This window comes from Pinus tabuliformis, chromosome 7 (genome assembly GCF_031772625.1).
Source record: "Pinus tabuliformis cultivar Carrire ecotype Pingquan chromosome 7, CPIR1, whole genome shotgun sequence".
NCBI classification, from domain to species: Eukaryota; Viridiplantae; Streptophyta; class Pinopsida; order Pinales; family Pinaceae; genus Pinus; species Pinus tabuliformis.
Genome location: NC_142293.1, coordinates 363,967,840 through 363,972,515, shown reverse-complemented (window position 1 = coordinate 363,972,515; position 4,676 = coordinate 363,967,840). Strand labels below are relative to the sequence as shown.

At 30.4% G+C, this 4,676-nt stretch overlaps 1 protein-coding gene across 1 annotated transcript; it reads right to left on the bottom strand.

The window, feature by feature from the left end:
• Window positions 1–1,995: 1,995 nt before the first annotated feature.
• On the bottom strand, window positions 1,996–2,992 carry LOC149247476 (uncharacterized). Its single transcript, XM_089458242.1, has 2 exons — window positions 2,744–2,992; window positions 1,996–2,565 (listed from the first exon to the last, which is right to left on the bottom strand). Exons 1-2 carry the CDS (start codon window positions 2,855–2,857, stop codon window positions 2,272–2,274), a joined length of 408 nt encoding a protein of 135 aa, XP_089314368.1. The 5' UTR covers window positions 2,858–2,992; the 3' UTR covers window positions 1,996–2,271.
• Window positions 2,993–4,676: the final 1,684 nt, after the last annotated feature.

Here is a 4,676-nt window from a genome sequence, read left to right as displayed (position 1 = left end):
TGATTAGTTATTTTACCCCAGTTAATAAACGTGCATATTTATAAGTAAAACATTTAAAACTTCATAGATGATTCACATGTATAATGTCCAAACATTTTGACGTCTAATAAAAAGTGGTACTCACTTTATTAAGAAAGAATAATTAGAAATATTAAAATAAATAATAAAAGAAAAATTACCCTAAATATAATATCTATCTTAAATATTTGGGTTAGTTTCTTTCTTAAAAGAAGCCGTCAATGGACTAAGTGACCAGGGCTAAAGCAGTGAAATGAAAATAAAAATTACAAAAAATAGTTTCAAGGCTTGTTTTTTCAACCTCAATGATTCTAGATTGTGTCGTTTCTACGCCCTTCTCGGCGTTGTCTAAGTCTAATGTTTTGGTATTTTTGGGTTGACATTTTGATTATACAATTTTTTTGGAGTCATCTAGAATGTGCTTTTTGAATTTATAAATGAATTTAGTTTTTTTTTTTTTTTTTTCAAAACATTTAAATGGTGTAAATTATATAATTTAAATTTAAGCTTATAATTTTAATAATTGTCATATTTTAAATTAAATTTACTGGAAAATGTATATGAAAAAACACTAAAAAGTAAGAGTTAATGAAGTTGTCTAACTCTTTTATATTTTGATTTTTTAATTGAAAGATTGTGATTTTTATATTATTTAAAATGTGTTTTTGAATTTATAAATAAAATTTGTTATATTATTTAAAATGTGTTTTTTGAATTTATAAATATATTTTGTTATATTATTTAAAATGTGTTTTTGAATTTATAAATATAATTTGTTATATTTTTATTGATGATGATGATGGTTAATGTCCACTGAGACCAAACAATGGTCTATTGGACCTAAAGAAACAAATTATTTATTTTGATTTAAGATTTTATTCCTATGCTCAAAAAGCTTGGATAGAAGCCTCCGGAGCTCACTATAATTTTGACAATGTAAAAGGCTAGGAAGGTCAGTGTTGTAACAAAGATTGTGAAACTGAGATCTAATGTGGTTATACGCAGGGCATTCTAAGAGGAAGTGGTTTTCATCCTCAATGTTCCTATTCTCACATATATGGCAAATCCTTTCCATCCATGGCGTTTTAGAAACTGCCCAACGACCTATTTCACTATGGAGCTCATGAGAATTCGTTCTAATCTTTGCTATATTATTTTTCTTCTTTGAGCTAGTTAAAATAGAGAGATATTTTTGATCTTTTAGGGTGGGGTTGATGACCTTCTTATTATTTAAAATATGTTTTTAAATTTATAAATAAATTTGGCTTCACAGAAAATCCCAAAACACTTAAATTAGCAATTTTAACAAATTCCCTTAAATTTCAAAAGTATATTAATAAAAAAAATATTGGATAGTTAATTTAGGCATTTTCTAACCATTATATATTATAGAATTTTTTATTTGAACCAATTTTTTTGGTAAATTTGTTTTTATTACCTATACAGATTCAGCATACTGATAATTACATATACAGATTCAGTCACTGATAAAATAAATAAATAAAATTCCTGAAATATTCTGAAAAAAATTGAAACACTTAGATTGTGAAGATTAACAACTTTAAACGAATTACTATTATATTCTAGACAAATTAAACTAGAAAATAAACTGAAAACTTTCTAAAAACATACCACAAATTACAACTTTAATTTATACTACTGTTCAAACCAGCTGCAACTAAAAACGCACAGATTGTCTTTGATGAAGATCGCTGAAATTTTGGTCACACAAAAAAACTGTTTATAATCTATATTTTTTATTTTTTTGGGGTAGAATATATGCATTTAGATGTGGTATAATTATCTTTAATATCCATGCCCATTCTCACAGGCTCATTATAACTTTTCCCACATATTTTTATGAGTGCAACCACAACATTACGTAAATATTTATCTGTAATATCCATATCCATTCTCACATGTTCATTATAACTTTAACTTAAAAAAATAAATCAGATAGACACTTAGGTCAGCTGGTACCCAGAACCCCATTTATTATAGAATCTCAAATTCCGACATCACCAAATTATAAACATTACAATGCGGATTAACCAGATCACACAGAGAACTTTGACTCGCAACACAAACACATTACTCATCAAAGTCCTCCCCCACAACACGCACATACGATTATTCTCATCCACGCTCCTAAGCAAAGCCGTGAAGGAGCAAAAACAAAAACACATACAGATTCACATCTTTACAACATCTTTAATGATGATGGTGCTTCTTCTCTTCCCCGCCATTCTTGTTCTAGTGTCCAGGCAGCTTCTCTTTGATTTTATCGAGCAGACCCGCCTTCTTCTCCTCTTCACCCCCGTGCTGTTCTGAAGAGTGCTTTCCGTCACCGGGGAGCTTTTCCTGGTGTCCCGGAATCTTCTCTTTGATTTTATCCAGCAGTCCCGTCTTCTTCTCCTCTTTACCCCCACACTCATCTGAAGAATGCGTTCCGCCGCCGGGGAGCTTTTCCTTGATCTTGTCCTTCAACCCTTTCTTTTTCTTCGCGCCTTCTTTCTTCTTTCCGCTTTTTTCTTCTTCATCGCTTGACTGCAATTAAAAAAAATTAAGTTAAAAATAGTTTATAAGACAGACGGTTTCTTTATCTAGTTGATATATTTTCATTTTCCGTGTAAAACCTCATTTCTGTTCACAGGAAAAAGATGAAGCATAAAGAAACGAAGCGATGAGTGGTGAATAAAAGAATTAGTAAGAAAGAGAGACTTACAGAGCTGGAGCTGTCACTGTTCGTGCGGTGAAGCTTTCCCATGAAACCCGTGTGTTTCTGTTGCTCAGCTTCCTCAGGGGTTAGTTGCCCCTGTTGCTTAGCTTGTTCAGCCATCTTAATACTAATTTGAGATACTAAGGCTCTCAGAGAGCAAGTCCAGAATGAGGAAATAAACAGCGCGAGTAAATGAGTTCGTCAAAATTGGCGAGGATATAACGAGCAACAAATTGACAGAATACAGAGAGCACGGCATGGAAGTAAGGAAGCAGAAAGTGGTATTTATAGTTATCGTGTGCCGGTGTGGAGACCTCTGTGCGTCCTTCTTTACGTGTACACGCGCCATGACCACAATGGTCGGATGGAACAGACATTGGGACCACAAAGTCGGTGCTAAAAATTTCGTAAGTAGGATAGCGCGTTGGATATTTTAATTTCTTCAAGGGACAGTAAATATCGTACGGTATTATCATCTCAGTTGACTTCCTGCCAACAGACCCTAACCTAACCGTTTGTGGTCCCCAAGGGCTGAAAATAAATAATAAAGAACAGTTTGTGGTCCCCAAGGGTGGAAAGTAAATAATAAATAACAGTTTGTGGTCCGCAAGGGTCGAAAATAAAAAGTTTGTTAGGGCATTAAATGAGTGAGGATTTATTTTGTTAGATGAGGGAGGTTGTATATATTTATGGTTTGATTTTCGCTTTTTGGTTCTTGATCGCTGAAAATAAATAACCATTAATGATCCAGAGGGCTAAAAATAAATAATAAACCATCATTGGTCATCCTCGAAGGTTAAAAATAAATAACTTGTCAAAACATTAAATGAACGAGGCTATCTATACCCACTATTTGATTTTGGCCTATGCAGAATTGAACTGTGAGCATATACATAACTGCTATTTATTTAATGCCGTATAATATATTGAATTTTTGTGGCCGTCCCCGAGCAAGGGTCAATTGCTCTGATATCACAAACACCACCAAGAACGTTATCTTGATTTTCCGATGGATCAATTTTCATTTATCCTTTTGCAATGAGTAGTTTAATTTGCATGTATTATTTTATTAGTATTTATCAAAAATACAAAGAATGTTTGAAACTAAAAAGGTTAAGTGTAACGGTTACAAAATTCAAAGGTAATTAAAAAAATGCTGAATTTATTTATATAATTTAAATCATAATTTTTTTAATATAATTAATAATTATATAATTTAATCTCCATAACAATTATAAAATAAAATCTTTAAACGTCTATTTTATCATCTATGAATGTCAAAAGTTCATTAAAACACAATAATAATGCACATTGCCTAGAGTTGTCCTATGAATTGAATTGTATGCTATCATAAGAATCGAATATAATTTTAAAAATGTACATTATTTGGCAAGGAATCATCAATGTTAGGTTCTGCGGGACGATTATTTGGTCAAGGAATCATCAATGTTAGGTTTTGCGGGACGATTTAGTTAGTAAGTGCAGTGAAAATAAAATATTATGTATAAAGAAATTTCATATTTAAATTTTTCAGTTTATTTTTTTTATAAAAATAATATATATAATTAATATTGAAAATATTTTATAAATATTTAATTATATAATTGAAATTTTTATTATTTATTTATTAATTATTAATAATTAATTTAAACTAAAATATATATATATATATATATTTAAATAAGTTGTGTTATATATTTGAATTTTATTTGTCTATTCAAAGTTAGGTAGTTTAATATTCCTATTTAAATTTTATTTAACCATTCGTAATTATGAGTTTTCTATATTTGGTAATTGCGTAGATTCAAATGTGGAGTTAGAAGAGTTTCGAGAAGCGGAGTGACTATTACCATATTGTTTAATTGTGTGGGGGATTTACCAAGGAAAATTGGCATTTGTGTTTAGAAAAAATGTATAGCGTTTGTCACAAAGGAGGTGG